The 16,877-nt window shown below is 40.8% G+C and overlaps 1 protein-coding gene across 1 annotated transcript in view; it reads left to right on the top strand.

Moving 5' to 3' along the window:
- The window catches only part of MXRA5 (matrix remodeling associated 5), a 40,923-nt gene extending 24,939 nt beyond the window's left edge, over positions 1–15,984 (top strand). Inside the window, exons 5-7 of the mRNA XM_089511562.1 lie at positions 233–5,101; positions 6,837–7,737; positions 13,267–15,984. Coding sequence (XP_089367688.1) covers positions 233–5,101; positions 6,837–7,737; positions 13,267–15,175 — 7,679 coding nt within the window. The 3' untranslated portion in view covers positions 15,176–15,984. The remainder of the gene's footprint in view (positions 1–232; positions 5,102–6,836; positions 7,738–13,266) is intronic.
- The last annotated feature ends 893 nt before the right edge of the window (positions 15,985–16,877 follow it).

The raw sequence follows: 16,877 nt of genomic DNA, 5'->3' as shown, positions 1-16,877 counted from the left end.
AAAACATGTCGATTTTGTTCCATTCTTTTATCCTAAGTTGGAGTCAGGTATCTTGTGATATCCCTAAAAGCAGGTCCTCAGAATATACCAGAGTTAATAGGCTGCTTTCTCTGCAACTTGCTTGTGAAATTAGTTGGGTGTGAATACTGTATATTCAACCAGGGTTATTTTTTTAAAAAAATATATGCTATGTAATTTGTAAAATGCTTTTTTGTTTTGTTTTGTTTTCCAGGTGTCCTCAAGTGTAAAAAAGACAAAGCTTATGAAGAAGGCCAATTTTGCCCTAAGTGTAGCTTTCCTAAGCAATTCCAGAAACAAGATATTCAAAATGTAAAAGATATTTCTTGCACAAAGCCTGTCTTACAATCCCCACTCAAACAGAACATCAGCCCCAAGGAAGAGGAGCAGGAAGATGACATCTCTCACCTTCCCATGGAAGAATTCCAGCTGTCTCCTTGGAACATTACCTTGAACCTAACCGATGAGCATGGAAACTTAGTGAATCTGAATTGTGAAATCAAAAAACCAACTGACTCCACCAAAATTCAGTGGAACCAGGTCTCTCCTCATGAAATTGAAGTCAACACTACCATTTCCTTGGATCTGGAATGCCTCATGAGCCGAGACAACTATGAAAAATTGTGGAAGCTTATTGCTTATTACAGTGAAGTGCCTGTCAAGTTAGAAAGGGAATATGTACTCAGCTATGAGCCAAAATTAAGCTATCATTACAAGCAAGGTTCTGATTATGATGCCCTTTACTACACAGGTGTCAAAGGGAGAATCTTTGCTGAGCCTGCCTGGGTGATGCAACCATTGATACACATCCAATTAAACAGACGCCAGAGCACAGGAAAAAAAGTAGTGCTGTCTTTTAGTACCAGAGTGTCTCAAACATTTCAGACCCAAGAAAACAGACAGCAGAGAAACAGCTGGGTTATGATAGAGCATGATGAGTACACAAGGGATGCTCATGCTTTAGTAGAAGGTTCAGATACTCAGCTCAGCTGCAATGTGAAAGCATCAGAAAGTCCTTCCATTACGTGGATGCTTCCAGATGGGACTAAACTGAAGGCTCCATTCAAAATGGAAGACAGCAGGTATTCTGTCCTCAGCAGTGGTCAGTTAGTCATCAGATCAGTGGCCTATGCTGACTCAGGTATGTACCACTGTGTTGCTCAGGTGAGAAATGATGTAGACACAATGTCTTACAGAGTTCAGGTGCATCCTCCAGTCATTCAGCCACCCGACTCTGAGACAACAAAAGTTGAAAAAAATGTTGGGGATTCCATCCTTTTGCCTTGTAATGCAGTTGCAATACCAGATGCACACCTAAGCTGGATACTCCCAAACAGCCATATTCTTCATGATTTATCCAACTCATCCAATGGATACCTGTTACACAATGGCACACTGCTAATTCCACACAGCCATGTGAGGGACAGTGGCTACTACAGGTGTGTGGCTATCAATCAACAAGGATCAGACCAGTTCTCTGTTAAAGTAACAGTCAATAAAATGATATCTGACAGATCATCCAAAAGGGCAAAATTTAAAAAGCACCCTGGTTCAAGGATCTCTATAAAAGCAAGGGAGCAGACCATAGAAGATGATGAGGGATCTGGTGATGAAGAATCTGATTATACTCCAATCAAAAGACTCCATCTGAAGGAACATGAGGTATCCCTTAAACAAAAGAATGACCATGTTATTCCTGCCCAAATTAAAAAGAATAAAAAAGGAAAGCGCAAAATGAAATTGTGGAAAGGCATGGATAGGACTGAAGAGATCAATGTTGCAGAGGGCCGTAGGGTATTTGAATCTCGAAGGAGAATAAATATGGCAAACAAACAAATTAATCCTCAACATTGGGCCAACATTTTGGCAAAAGTCCGTGGGAAAAATCTTTCTAGAACAACAGCAGCAACAGATCCTTCTTTAAGAACAACGTCAGAGACTCCATTTACACATCAGACCTCAAGAGTACCTCCTCCTCCCATTGCCAGCCCCCCACTAAATACTGCTGAGGAAGTCAGTGAAGATGAGTCTTCTGCAGATATGTCACATCTGAGTGAGGTAGAGCTGTTTTCAGTCACCTTTCCCCCCATTACTAATTCTCATGATAACCATAAAGAAGAAACACATTATCCAGCCATGAGTACCATGTATTCTGTACAACATGAGCCTTCCAGCACTGGACAAACTCTGTACAGGATGGAATCATCTATCACAAAGGATCGACAGATTTCTCAAAATGGACAGACCCAGATTTGGGACAACAGTGAAATGAAGACAGATCAGGAGAAATCAGAGGAATTGGAAATCATAGATGATTTTACCTCAAATGAAAAAATTATAACCAGCTTGCCTTATATTCAAAACCCTTTGGTAACAATAGACAGTGGAGATACAGCTACACAGTATGCATTCTCCTCTTTAGATTTATCATCAGTACCTTCTTCCCTTGCAAAAGTCCATTTCTCTGAAAGCTCAGAAACATATCTCCATCAAAAGAAAATAAATGAACTAGATAACACTGCAATCTCTGCACAGTCTCCAGTTGACAATTATGTTAATTTGAAAGCCACTACTCCCTTCTTTACTTCTGCCTCTCCAATGATAGAACCTATTCTTAAAGAGAGGAGTAAAATAGAGCATCAGCAAATAAGAATTTCTTCAGACCCATTTGGGTTTTCTGAAAGTCTAATCCTTAAAAACACAAATGCTCAAAAACCAGAATCCACTTTTACTGTAGAAAGTACCACCGATCCATTTAAAAAGAAAGAATGGAGAATGGCTACCATTGCTACTGACAAGGTGACCACTGTCTCCATGATTACAGCATCTGAAAGAAAAATGACAGTTTCTGAGCCACAGGTTATTCAGCATCCCCGCAGGCGAACATATGGGAGAAAGAGACTTAGACCAAATAGGTTCAGAAGACCAAAGCTTATCCTCCCTACTGCCATTACTGTCAAGGAAATACCTTTTATTCAAAAAATACCTAAAATAGAAGCTGTAACACAAAATGCACAACATTCAACTTTTAGGGACTATCAGAAACCTGATGGTGAAACACAACAAGCAAATGAATATGAACCTTTGGAAGTCAGTTCTTCATTAACTACAACTATTACTTCTTTACAAAGGTCCACCAAAGCCCAAGACACTGAAGCACCTTCAGTTCATCAACTTTTTGCTTCACTTCCTAAAATACCTGCAACTCTTTCTAATGGTGTCAAGGACCCTAAAAGTCACCTCATGGTAACAACACAGGATCCACCAACTACAATGGCTATGAAAGAATTTTATTTATCTCATCACTCAGAACAGGTGCTCACGACACCTACAGAAAATGAATTAATCAAAGTTTTGGCAGGTAATACCATTAGACAAAATAATGAAATCACAAAGACACATAGAACAAGAACTTCAGTACCTATACCTAGTTTTACTAGCTCTTTGTCACCTTCTGACTTGAATCACTCAAAGATTCCAGAATTTGCTGAAGAGTCTCTTCCTTTTGGCTCATCAGAGAATGTACTTAACCCAAGAGTAGTCCTGTCAAGACCTCCTACTGTACAATACATGACTACGATTAAGAGCACAGAGGAGGACCTTAAGACTCCTCCAAATGCAGATAAAGTGCATAATGTTTCAGAAACTCCACCAGTGACTACATTTGCAACATCTTCCCATCAGAAGGAAACAATGACTTTGGCTCATACTATGGATGATCACCTTTTCACACCTACTGAAATGAAAGAAACCATAAATCCTTGGCAAAGCACAACATCCATACTCCCATCTTCAAAGGAAAGTATTACTCAGTTACATGATCATCATGATAAAACAGCTGTATACACAAATGAAAAAGGCTATCCTCCTGTTTTACCAGTTGCATCTTTACCTTTAGCCACTACTCTTCATCCATTAATCCAGAGCACTCTTACTTTCTCTGATCATTCTTCTAGAAACAAAAATTACACATATAGCCAACCAGCCATCCCAGACAACAAAGGATCTACTGCTGACAATATTAAAGCCAAACTTAGCTCAAGACAGAATGAACTTTCCACTTTCCATTCAAGCCACAACAGAATCACTACACAACAAAAGCAAGGGCAATTGAAAGAACCATATGGTAGTAGATCATACAACAGTCTCCGTCCAAATATTCTTAGGCAACCAATTGGAATGATACCCATTTTTAACCAGCCACCTGTTTATGTACCTCCAAAACACATTCCTGCAAGGGGAACCATGAAAACTCCGTATCTCATGGTACCAGGCCTATTTCACCATTTTGTGACACAGCAAGTCCCTCTTCGCTACACCAATAAACCTGAGATTACAGCATATGCAGCACAAACCACACAAGACAGAAAAAACTCTTCATATGCAGAGACATTCCCCACCACAACACCTGCACAGTTATACAGACCTAAGGTGCATACTTCAAGCAGAAATGGCAACCAGGGTGAAAGCCGATACACTAGTTACTCTAGGGTTTTTGCCAGTAACTACCTTCCTGAAATCAAAGATAAGCCTGGAAGAACAATAAATCAAGCTGTGCCACACTTTTCAAATTCCAGAATGCCATTCCTGATTAACAGAACCAGGGTGTTCCAACACTTAGGAGTAAATTCTAAACTAGCTGTTCCTAATGTGCGTGCCCCAGTGAGCACCACTGAAAAGAAATTTCTCCCACCACCAAGTACTATAACACAGAGTACTCTTCTAAAAGCCACAGCAATGCCAGAACCTCCCATTTCATTGGTCACTGTGGCACCAACTGCAGTTGCCACACCTACATTTCTCACTCCAAGCACTAGATCTCAGACAACTTCAAGCACATCATCTTCCAGAAACTTTCATCATCATCATCCAAATGTCTTGTTTGTGCCTAAACAGGGAGGAGTTAGACCACTGAATTCCAGCACCATGCAGTCTTCCACACTATTCAGGACACAAGGTGAAAAGCCTAAGATAACCAAAAAGTCAAACAGTTTATCCATCCTTGCTGAATCAGATGCCATTATCCCATGTGATGCCGTAGGAGAACCCAAGCCATTCCTTTCCTGGACGAAAATCTCCACAGGTAAGTTTTTGGATGCATATGCAGTAGGACATAAAAGTAATCTCATCAATTTCTTTCTTCACTCCTGCAAAAGCAGTGTGTTTTAGTTAAAATTAATCCTGTATAGAAGGCATAGTGTTTATTTTCAAATTATATTTGGTGTGCACTGATTTCCTTTTAATTTAATTCTGGGATTTAACTAGATTAATTCTGTCACAGCTCTTCACTAATCCAGGAAAAGAGAGTCATGCATACAAGTATCCTCCTTTGTGCATTGCTCTTGCAGAATGCAGATGTGCATCAAGGTGACAATTCCTTTCTGCACTGTGATACTTATTTAAGCCCTGTCCAATAGTTGAGCCAAAGGGTGGGCAACCTAGCACCCTTTGTTCTAGTCTGAAGTTTCCCTAAACCCCAGCCAACTTGGCCAATGGTCAGGAGTTAATCCACATTAGGCAAATAAAGAACTTGTATCAAGCAAGCTCTGGGATAAATACACACAGACAGACAGACAGATAGCAGCTTATTGTATGGCTTAATAAATCAATTTACCTCTACTTGGCTTAAATCAGGTGGCATCCTGTTATTATCGCAAGGTTTTTTGCTCCCTAATTTGCCGACCGAATACATCCTAGTCCATCCCTGCTTCCAGGAGCGCTCCAGTGGCTATTTTCTTAACTCCCAGATCCAAAAGAGCCATGAGGAATGCTTCTGGGATGTATTTGGGCAGCAAATTAGGCAGCAAAAACCATGCAATAATATCAGGATGCTGCCCGAATTAAGATTTAAGGTGGGTAGAGGTAAATCGATTAATTAAGTCACGTGATAAGCTCCACAGACAGACAGACAGACAGTGGCTGAAACTGCAGTATTTTGAAGGCTCTACATCTTGTTTTTCCTCAAACCACTGAAAATTCCACTTTTGGTAAATGGGGCCAACCTACTGACAACCAGATTGTGTCACTTCTTCCCTCCATCAAGGATCACTAAAAAAAGAAGATTTTTTTTTTTTGTCCCACTATATTACATCAATTGGAAATACAACAAAAAGTGGCCAAAAGCAATACATTTGTGGGCACTTTTTTGGCTCACCCGAGGGTTTTTTGGTATGTCCTATTGTACATGTCAAGTGACTGACAGGGCATTTTAATAACACTACAGGCCAAAATGCCATGAAATGCTTACCTTGTGTGTCTAGGGTTTTTGTTGTTGTTGATGTTCCAGCAAAACATGATTCTGAGGGCACTAAAATATCCTATCCCAGTAGATTAAGATTAAAGAAACTGTAGCCTTGCATACACTGGGACAAGATGTTCTTTCTTTCTTTCTTTTTTTGAAGAAAATAGGAAAACGCAATTACATCCACAGATACTAAGCATTATTAGATGATTATTTGGATTTGGTCTTTATCTCTGCACAGCTTCTAAAGTCCAAAACACACTGCACAAATAATCCAGTTTAACTGCCCTACTAGAGAATTCTGGGAACTGTAGTTTTGTGAGACATTGAGCATTCTCTGTCAGAGAACTCTTGTGGCCAAAATATACTACAGTTCCCAGGATTCCCTAGCACTGAGCCAGGGCAGTTAGAGCGGTCTCAAACTAGATTATTTCTGCAGTGTGTTTTGGACCTTAATTTCTACATAAATATTCCTGTGAAATCAAAGTTTCTGGGTTATTTTCTGTATGTAAAAGCTGTTTAGGAAAAAAAGGGGAAATAAACACTAACCCTCCACCCCATCTGTTGAATCTTGCAGGAGCACTGATGACAGCCAATACAAGGATACAACGCTTTGAAGTCCTGAAAAATGGTACATTCATTATCCGCAATGTTCAGCTTCAAGACCGTGGACAGTATTTGTGCACTGCTCAGAACCCGCATGGTACTGATAAAATGATTGTCTTACTGACTGTCTTAGCCCAGCAGCCCAAAATGCTGGGTCCACGCTTCAGAGATGTGACTGTTTATTTTGGAGAAAAAGTGACCATGGATTGCCAAGCCAATGGAATCCCAAACCCACACATTTCTTGGATTTTTCCAGACAGGAAAATACTACAGACTGTGAGCACCACTGAGGGAAGAGTGATGCTGTATGAAAACCGAACCTTGTCGCTCAAGGATACCAACTTCTCAGACCGGGGAGTTTACAAGTGCATAGGCAGCAATGCTGCAGGAGCTGACAGTATTGCTGTAAGACTTCATGTAGCTGCTTTGCCACCTATTATCCAGCAGGAGAAAGTGGAAAACATTTCCCTCAGTGTGGGGCAGAATATTAACATTCATTGTAGTGCCAAAGCAGCTCCTTTGCCTGGCATCCGTTGGGTGCTTTTTGATGGAACACAGATCCGAACTTCCCAATTTGTCCATGGCAATCTGTTTGTTTTTCCAAACGGAACTCTTTATATACGCAACATCTCACCCAAAGACAGTGGGAGCTATGAATGCATTGCAGCCAATATGGTAGGTGCTGCCAGGAGGACTGTATGGCTGCATGTGAAAAAGCAGTCTACAAATGCCAAGATCACTGGGAGCTCTCCACAGAGAACAGATGTCACATATGGCAGTGCTCTGCGGCTAGACTGCAGTGCATCTGGAGACCCCTGGCCACGAATACTCTGGAGGCTTCCATCGAAAAGGATGGTGGATTCTCTGCATAGGTGAGAGAGATTTTAAAACTTAGCCTATGAAACTAACTCTGTTGTAATAAAGCTTTCAGAATCCCCCAGCCAGCTTTGCCAGTGTCCCAGCTGGATGATTCTGGATGATGCAATGGAAAAAAGGTAATTTTTCCAAGCTCTTGGAGAAAAAGAAATTACTGTTGGTTATCAGCATGCCATATCTGTGTTATTTCTTTAAAATTCCACACAACTCTACATGTCTGCATAATCCCTCAAATCTTTCCAAATAGTTTTGGTTCATGCTCTTTGGGTATAAAATAATGGGCAGTTCAATGTCTCTCTCTGTGTGTGTGTGTACTCATACATGAGTGTGCCCACAGGTGTAAAACACACAGTTTTAAAAAGAAAATCCAATAGCAATAGTATTACACTTCCAGTAGCATTTCACTTTCCTTCCATATGGCATTGCAGTGGCATGTTTAGTCTTCAGTGTTTGATATTCTACACATGTTTCTTCAAAAGTAAACCCCAGGTAGGTAGGTGATCTAGCAAGGATGTATATAATTGTAGCTGAATACTATGTGTTTGCTTATTTATAGTTTTCCAAGGAATCTTGGGGTTCTTTCTATGTTTATCAGAGATTTCCCTCTGAGAAGATGAGTAATAATGAAAAGTATCCCTGAATGTCAGCTGTCTCGCCATTATCCCTCTTGGTCTGCCATGTACATTCATGGGGTTGTGTTTGTTGTATTATACAGAAGGCTATTTCTGAAGCAACTCTGAGACTTAAGATGCCATGCTAACTATGCATCCTATGAAATGAATATCTAGGAATGCACTACAATGTAAAGGCATTATGTAGAACTGGAGAAATGTGGAAACAGTTCCCTAAAAACAGAGTATTTGAAACCAACAGTACTGATCAATATACATCTTGAAGTAAGGCCTGTGAAGATCAAAGATTATTAATTCAAAACAAATACTTGAAATGGTACTAATGGAGTAGTCATAGAATTTGCCCACATATCTTAACTATATAAATAAGCCAACACAATAAGGAAAGCATCCCTAGGCCAAATCCTCTTCTGTGTGACCAACGCTCTCTGAGTTAAGGATTGTCTTGTTGGTTACAAGAAAGGTAGCTATGAAATGCAGACTTAAAACATTGAGCCTTAAACCTGTTTTGTGTTAGCTGGATTGTGGCCATATTTCCTGGAGCAGCAGTATGAGCTTTGTTATGTGTGCATGTATACATTTAGCTAAATACCTTTGTTTCTATTAAAGTGACTATTTTTATTAGTAATATAAATATGTTGTATTCCAAGAGGTTCAAGTGTTCCAAGAGGTTTGGCTTTGATTTCTGTTTATACAGTACTAAGATTTCTTTACATTACATTGGAGCTGGCAGTGCTCTTAAAACATATGTTGCCTTGTGTTAAAATGATTCATCTTTAGTAACGATAATTAATACAGTTACTAATATAAGGTGAACAATTTGTAGGGAAAAAATAAGGTAGTTATTAAGTACACTTGTGTTTTACGGATAAAGTCAGTTATATACTTGCAGTCGTTTTATGGCTGGCATCCCGTATGGCTCAGAAGAGCATAGTACTTCATCATGTGGAACTACACTACAGATGGCTGGTACCCCCTGGACTATAGTTCACACACACACACACACACACCACTCTATATAGCCACTGCAACCCCCTCCCCCATGGCTATTGCATGCGTGTTGGAGAACAAGGAGAGATTGGTCTGGCTATGTCCCTGTGGCCAGATGCAAACTGGGATCCTCCTTAGGTCTCAGTGAATGCTGTAACCATTGCACATCTGGCTTCAGGAAGAGAGACAGATGCTTCTTCAATCTCCTCTCACACTGTGCCTATGGCTAGAAAGAGAAAAGGAATACCAACCTCCTCACTGACAACAACAACAAAAACGACATTTGCAGGTATAATGTGCACTTATGTCTGTCTATGCCATTAAGAGGATGCCAACTAATGTGTTCTTATTACATGCAGAAACCACAGAGAACTATATTCTGGCTATGGCAAGAATTTTGTTCTCTTTGGAGGAAAAACTGGGCTAATTGGGTTTCTAGTTATTTCACAGGGATTTTAATGATATTTTTATATGAAGTTAGCATGGAATTATGTGCTAACAGAGGATCTGAGGCTGCCACTGAAAACAGCACCCGTATTTCATAATCTCCCCCTCCTACTTCACCTATAGTGAAGTCTCCATCTAATATGATGTTGTCAAGTGTTCCAGAGGTCCTACATTCTGTGGAGCTAAATAGTGTATCATGGATGGTCATTAGTGAGGGTGGGAAGACGTACGGTGTGATGGTGGCACTTTCTTGGAAAGTTCAAAATGCAGGTTGTTGTCTGGATATAAGTGTATGTGTTTACATACATGTACATACAGACAGAATGTATCAGTACACAGCATAATGCCAATTTATTAGCATGATTTCACTATCATAGAATGGTTAGCTGTCAAAAGAAAGTGTAGTGGTTAGCTGGAGACATCTGAAATTACCTTAGAAATAGGCCCAGAGGAACACAGTAAACCCACAAACAGAACCAGACCATTAATATAAGAGTCATCAAGGGTTCCTCTCCCCATGCCCAAAGTGGCTCAGGAAACAAACTACATCACAGAGTGCATTTACACTGTAGAAATAATGCAGTTTGACACCAATTTCATTGCCATGGTTTTTTTCCTACAGAATCTGGGATTTGTAGTTTTGTCAGGCACCAGAACACTTTGGCAGAGAAGGCTAAAGACTTTGTAAAACTACAAATCCTAGGATTCCATAGGCTGGAGATGTAACACTTAAAGTGATCTCAAACTGTACTATTTCTACAGTGTAGATGCAACCCCAAATCATCAATCCAGTTCCAGAGCTTTTACTTCACACAGGAGCAGGTCTTTTGTCAAACTAATAGACTGCTGGCTCTCTTAACACTGGGATGATGAAAGTACTCTGAGGTCCTGGACTGACCGGCAAAATGCACTGGCCTGTGGTCAGAGTCACGGTGTAGCATCCACACATTCGACCCCACCCCCATGGTATCATTTTGATGTGCGCTTGTTTACATGGTGTACACCATGATGACACCACTGTGGTGCAGTGCCCAAACAGCGCAGTGTGGAAGAGACATCATCCTGGTGTGCCAGCGCACCTATGATGGCCTTTACAGGGAGAGAAATAACCCACTTTTCATTGAAACTAAAAGCCTGAGTTTATTCACTGCCCCATGGAATGGAAGCCACTGAATGGGCCTTGTTTATTCAAATCGAAGCTATCTCAACATTACAACAGGAATAGTTCAGAACAAAACAATAGGCCCTCCACATTTGCTGTGTTAGGGGCAAAGTAAAAGTGGGGTGGGGGGGGATGAAATTAAAAACACTTTTAATTACCTGAGAGAACACATCTCTAGAAATCCCTAGGTCGTCCAGGATGTCTCTGTGGTCAACATCCTGCAAAGTCTCACTGGAATAACCAGAGAGATTCCTCTAGAGAACATATTAATCAAATCTGCAAATAGCGAAATCCACAAAAGTCAAAGCTGCAAATGTGGATGGCCAACTGTACATTGTTTCAAATCTCCTTTCTGTAGCTATTCTGGGCATTTCAGCTAAGATCAGAAGGAACAGGAAGCTTTGAGAGGGTGGCAAATGGTCAGACCTTCCCTGCTGATCAAAAAGTGCTGGCATGTCAACTGGTATGTTAACTGTGAACAAGTGGCACCAGTGGGTCCTTTAGACCACTGATTATTATTCCTTCAGGCCTCAGATAAGTAGAAAAATAGATGAGCCTGATCTCATGAGACAAAAGTTGCTGGGAAGAAAATCACGTGGGACTTAACAGATGGGCTTCTATAAGAATATGCTACAGTGTTGTGGTCTTTATGTTACCGCTCTGATCATGATGAGCCTATGCAAAAATTTGTGTTCTGCCAAACTGGACGCAGAAAGTAGACTACAGGCAACTGCCCCACCCTTCCTCTCTGCATCATATCATTTTTCTAACAGAAGTAGCTTCAAATATTGTATGTATCCTAGGTTTAGGAAAGAATGAAAACTTCTTACTTTCATAATACAGGTATGGGTCGTAGTTAGGGTCAGCTCTACAGTTAAGCAGGGTGAAACAGTTGCCTCAGGCAGCAGATGCTAGGAGGTGGTAGCAAGGGAAGAGCTGTTGGCCATGGGGGATGCTATGCATCCCATAAGGGACCCTCTGTCTTTCGGTACAGAAGGATATACTTCCCCTTTGTCAGTGTTGAAGAAAATCCAATTGCCAGTCAAGTTGGCTTTTTTACTGTGGAATTGGAGGTGACATATTCTCCTTTGCATCTGGCACCAAAATGTTCTGAGGCCAGCCCTAGCCATAGTTCCTAATGGACCATGTGCTTTAGGTGAAGAAGGTACCACACTCAATTGATAGCATCTCCAAGATAACAAAATCCTAGAATCAGAACCAGGAAAGGTATTTTCCTGAAGCCTCAGAGAACTGCTGTCAGCTAGAGACCAAATATGCAGTTAGACCAAATACGCCGTCATTTATACATTTGGCTAGCTGTGCCTCATTGTGCATTTGAAGGGAAATATGTGAAGGGCATGCGTGTGGAGTTTTCCAAAGTATGGAGCATTGGTTTTGTTCTCCTGCATCTGAAAATAATGGGAAGAGAAGTGGTTCCAGGATCAGGGATGTCTTGAGTGGGGAGATATTCTTACGTGGTCAGCATCCAAGGCAAACATCTCATTTGCCAAAAGGGCAGAACAACCTTACATAATGACATTGGGTGTTTATAACCATTTAAAACAGATTGATCATATAATTTATTTTTGCAGAGGGGAGTATACCTTCTTCCATTAAGTACTTTGGCTGTGTAAACTTCTTAAATTAGTTCACATAAATATGTCACATACTGCTAGTGGAAGTAGAACATTCATTTTCTTTTCTCAAAGATTTCATGATCCACTGTTAGTTCAATTCAATATATGTTTACTCAAAATTAAATCCTATAGAGTTCAATGAATTTTACATCCAGGTAAGTAGGCATCACAGTGTAGTCTGACTATGGTTAATATATACAAATATGTTCCATGTTTAATAGGAGAAAAAATCTGACTTGCTTATAACCAAAGCAATGTTATTCTCTGTGGAATAACATTCCATCATTAATAAATGTGTGTGTGTCTTGTCATATGGAATATATTGTTAATATCCTGCTCATCTTATAAACATATCTGCTCAGGCTTATAAGCATGGTGCTTCTCTGTAGGATGTGTATATATAGGAGAATTTATTTAATTTTTTGCAGTTCCATGTCTGATTGTAGTGTAGATTTTTGTAAATAAATCTAGAACTTCAGAAGAGAAGCATAAAGCAAACAAAAACATCCTTCCGTTAAAGAAAGTTAATTTCAGGATGCAATTGTTTGCCTGGAAATGAAGATAATTATTTGTTTGTTTTTTTGACTCAAAGTATGTCTTATGAACATAAACTTACAGCATATCCTTTGTTTTGTTTTTTTCCCTCCCCTAAATTAGTTTGGACAGCAGAATCAAGGTATTTGGAAATGGAACTTTGGTTGTCCATTCTGTCACTGACAAAGATGCAGGAGACTATTTGTGTGTGGCCCGCAATAAGATTGGTGATGACTATGTAGTTCTCAAAGTAAACGTGATGATGAAACCTGCCAAAATAGAGCACAAGAATGAAAATAATCACAAAGTGATCTATGGAGGAGACCTGAAAGTTGACTGTGTGGCCACAGGCCTACCAAACCCTGAGATCTCCTGGAGTCTTCCAGATGGCAGCATGATCAACACCTTCATGCAATCAGATGACAGTGGAAGCCGAACAAAGAGATACGTGGTGTTCAACAATGGGACACTTTACTTCAATGATGTAGGGCTGAGAGAAGAAGGGGACTACACCTGTTATGCTGAGAACCAGATAGGTAAAGATGAGATGAAAGTGCGAGTCAAAGTCGTGGCTGAGCCTGCCATAATCAGGAATAAAACCTACACAGTGCTCAATATACCTTATGGGGATGTGGTATCTGTAGGATGTGAAGCCAAAGGGGAGCCCACGCCAAAAGTGATCTGGTTGTCTCCAAGCAACAGACCTATCCCACTTCTCTCAGATAAATATCAGGTGTACAGAGATGGGACACTTCTCATACAGAAAGCCCAAAGATCTGACAGTGGCAACTATACATGTGTGGCCCGGAACAGTGCTGGAGAAGATCGGAAAGTTGTCTGGATCCATGTTAATGTTCAGCCCCCCAGAATCAATGGGCATCTCAGCACAATCACTTCAATGAGAGAAATGGCTCTGAGAGACAGCCGGAAACTAATTGACTGTAAAGCAGAAGGTATCCCATCTCCACGGGTCATGTGGGCTTTCCCAGAAGGAGTCATCTTGCCTGCTCCCTATTATGGGAACAGAATCACTGTGCACCGCAATGGCACACTGGATATCCGTGGTGTGAGACAGACAGATTCAGTGCAGCTAGTGTGCATTGGTAGGAATGAAGGGGGAGAAGCCAGGCTGATTGTGCAACTTCAGGTCATGGACCATGTGGAGAAACCCACCTTCAAGGATCCTACCACGGAAAGGATCACTGCTGCCGCAGGTCACAGCATCAACCTGAACTGCTCAGTCCAAGGGAACCCTCAGCCTAGCACAGCCTGGATCCTTCCCAATGGCACTGAACTGCAGAAGGGCAGCCATTTGCAGAGATTTTACCACAAAAGGGATGGCATCCTGCACATCAGTGCCCTGTCTGCAGCAGATGCTGGGACTTACCGCTGCACAGCTCAGAACTCTTGGGGCTACGTTGAGAGGGTGGTCTTCCTCAAAGTGGGTCTGAAACCAGAAATCAGCAATCAATATAACAACCTGGTGAGCATTATTAATGGGGAGACCCTGCAGCTTCATTGTATTACCCAACCCAGTCAGCAGGCTCGCATCACCTGGACTCTGCCCAATGGAATGGTGTTGGACAGTCCCCAGACTCTTGGTAGGTTCTCCCTGTCAGAGAATGGCTCTCTTACTGTGCGTGAGGCATCTGTCTTTGACCGAGGGACTTACCTGTGCAAGGTGGTGACTGAATATGGCTCTTCCCTGATGAACGTTCCAGTGATTGTGATAGCCTACCCACCCAGGATCACAAGTGAGCCAACCCCTGTCATTTATGCAAGGCCAGGCAACACTGTGAAACTGAACTGTATGGCCATTGGGATCCCTAAAGCAGAAATAACATGGGAAATCCCAGACAAATCACATCTGACAACAGGAGCTCAGTCCCGTTTGTATGGAAACAAATTCCTTCACCCTCAGGGCTCATTAATCATTCAGCAGGCTACACAAAGGGATGCAGGCTTCTACAAATGCACTGCTAAAAATATACTAGGCAGTGATTCAAAAGCAACCTACATACACATATTCTGAAGTTCAAACAATCTCCTTTGAATACACACAAATATCTAAAGCCCCTGCCAAGTGAGCACAGCTAGGAAAATACAGTTGCTAAATAAAACCAATTGCACCAAGGAGATAGTAGATCAGTTGTGCCAAAAATGAAGGGAGCACAGAGTTTTACCTTCATGAAATACCAAAATACTATTCAGGTAATACATATGGAGAGACCTTTCAACTATCACTGTCATGGAATAGGTTATCTTGCCCATTTTCCTTAGAATCTGAGATTGGAACTTGTGGAAGGAGGCAGGAGCACAATATTTCAGGACAACTTTGTGAAGCTTTAATATTTTCACATCTTGTTTCTGAAACTTGATCTTGTGGGTTGAATGTGTAAACAAAACAATCCAAACTAGCCAAAATTAAACCACTGATAACTGACCCAAATAGTCCTTAACTATGGTAGGATTGTGCCCCATCACCTTAAAGTCATTCTCCTATGGCATCTCCATGATACAATAGCAGCACATGGTGAGTTTCTTAGCCCACACTCTGTATCATTGGGTGCCACAAATAGCTGTGCTAGAACTCAAAATTTCCAAGTCTGAGGAACCTGTAGTTTTCCCAGATACAAATAAACTTCTTCTCCAATCATGTCTCACTATTGTATAGGCTACAATATTTGGTGGTAGTTGGAGTCCAACAATGTCTAGAGAGCCATGGGTTTTTCAGCTTATACTATGGGGTAAATTATTAGGGAGATCAGGGGAACTTTATTTAATAACAATAGCAAACCCATAGGCTACATCTAGCCAGTTCACAAATTCAAATCCTGGATTGGCAAATTAATTCTTGCACATCTTGTACTATCTAAGACCTCTATGGCTTCCACAGTTGAAATGTTAGTGGGAAAAGGAAGAGGCAAATTAGAATATAAATTTGCATATGTATATGTCTGTAAGCAAATCCAGAGAAGATCATTTGTCATTTCTCCTTGCCCCAGTCCATTTTGGTGATGTATTCAACAGTGGAATACTCAAACCACAGATGTTGTTGTGTGCTTTCAAGTTATTTCTGACTTATGATGACCGCAAGGCGACCCTATTATGGGGTTTTCTTGGCAAATTTCTTCAGAGGTGGTTTTTCCTTGCCATCCTTTGAGACTGAGGAGGTAACTTGCCCAAGGTCACCCTATGGGTTTATATGGCCAAGCTGGGATTTGAAACCTGGTCTCCAGAGCTTTAGTCCAATGCTCAGACCACCACACCATATCTATTATTTTATGCAACAAGCACCTTAAAACAAACCAAAGTTCCATTAAATCTAACAGAAGAGTTGACCTTTGAGAAGTTCATAATCCCCTCACATGTTTAATATAGACAAGATTCCGCAATTATTATTGCTAATTACTTTCTGTTAACTCCCTAGGATCAGCTGTTCACTTTGCAAATTAAAATAAAAAGAAAGGAAAGGAAAATGCTGATCTTATTCCAGCACAATTTAGCAATAATTACTGTACCAATGCAAATGCCTCACAGCAATGGAATCCCTGGCTGACTTCAGTCATTCTTTTTGTTACGTGTGTGCGTGTGTGTGTTTTCAGACTATGAGACTGGAAGAATAACAGTGACCTGTGTCTCAGTGTATAAATTATTGGTCTTTACAAGACTCTGATATTTCTACTGTGTTTTATATAATATTAAGATCAGTATACTGTATGTTTTATAATAAA

Source organism: Sceloporus occidentalis, unplaced genomic scaffold (genome assembly GCF_023333645.1).
Source record: "Sceloporus occidentalis isolate IW3139 unplaced genomic scaffold, rSceOcc1.0.p SCAF_2, whole genome shotgun sequence".
Taxonomy (NCBI): Eukaryota; Metazoa; Chordata; class Lepidosauria; order Squamata; family Phrynosomatidae; genus Sceloporus; species Sceloporus occidentalis.
The sequence above is the reverse complement of the archived record's forward strand: the minus strand, read 5'-3'. Positions and strand labels throughout refer to the sequence as shown.